Below are 758 nucleotides of genomic sequence, written 5' to 3'. Positions count from 1 at the left end.
CACCACACCAGTGCATCATGCACCAGGGCACACCACACCAGTGCATCATGCACCAGGGCACACCACACCAGTGCATCATGCACCAGGGCACACCACACCAGTGCATCGTGCACCAGGGCACACCACACCAGTGCATCATGCACTTACTTGACTTACCACGAGAACCACAGACAGAAAAGACGGTTTATCTTCACTGCCTCCGTAATTTCCACACGTGTAACAAACACAGCCGAGCTTACACCTCCTTTCTTCCTTCTGTCCATCCTGCTCAGCTTCCCTCTTCACGTGGGTGGTTGGCGGGTGCTCTGGTGTGGTTTGCTCCTTCTTTCATGTAAAAAAAATCCATCATCTCTATCTCCCCTCCTTCTATTTAGTGTTTGTTACTCTCTTGTAACACCCCTAATCTTCGGCACTTATATGAGACCTTACTGAGTCCCAAGTGCCGTAGAACACGTACTAAAACTAAACTAAACCCTTACTACTTAACTGAACTAAAAAAAAAGATAGCTTACACGTCTGTTCGCCCCTTCTGTCCATCAGGGAAGTCTGCGCGGACGGAGCAGGACGAATAACCTGTCCATTGATGACACGTTCTACCCCAGCGCCAGCCCTCAGGGCACCTGGAGCGAGGGCAAGAAGAACAAGTCACAGAAGCTCTCGGTCGTTGGATTGTTTACACCTGCGGCCAGCAAGGTAGGCACCATGTCTGTCTGTCTGTCTGTCTGTCTGTCTGTCTGTCTGTCTGTCTGTCTGTCTGT

At 50.5% G+C, this 758-nt stretch overlaps 1 protein-coding gene across 1 annotated transcript in view; it reads left to right on the top strand.

Annotated features, from left to right (window-relative positions):
• Window positions 1–758, top strand: part of LOC101860205 (pleckstrin homology domain-containing family G member 5) — a gene marked incomplete at its 5' end in the record, with an annotated part of 80,508 nt that overhangs the window by 13,208 nt on the left and 66,542 nt on the right. The window contains 1 exon segment of the mRNA XM_013088887.2: window positions 541–693. Coding sequence (XP_012944341.1) covers window positions 541–693 — 153 coding nt within the window.

This window comes from Aplysia californica, unplaced genomic scaffold (assembly GCF_000002075.1).
Source record: "Aplysia californica isolate F4 #8 unplaced genomic scaffold, AplCal3.0 scaffold00826, whole genome shotgun sequence".
In the NCBI taxonomy this organism is placed as follows: Eukaryota; Metazoa; Mollusca; class Gastropoda; order Aplysiida; family Aplysiidae; genus Aplysia; species Aplysia californica.
Note: the sequence above shows the minus strand (reverse complement) of the source record. Positions and strands in the feature narration are given on the sequence as shown.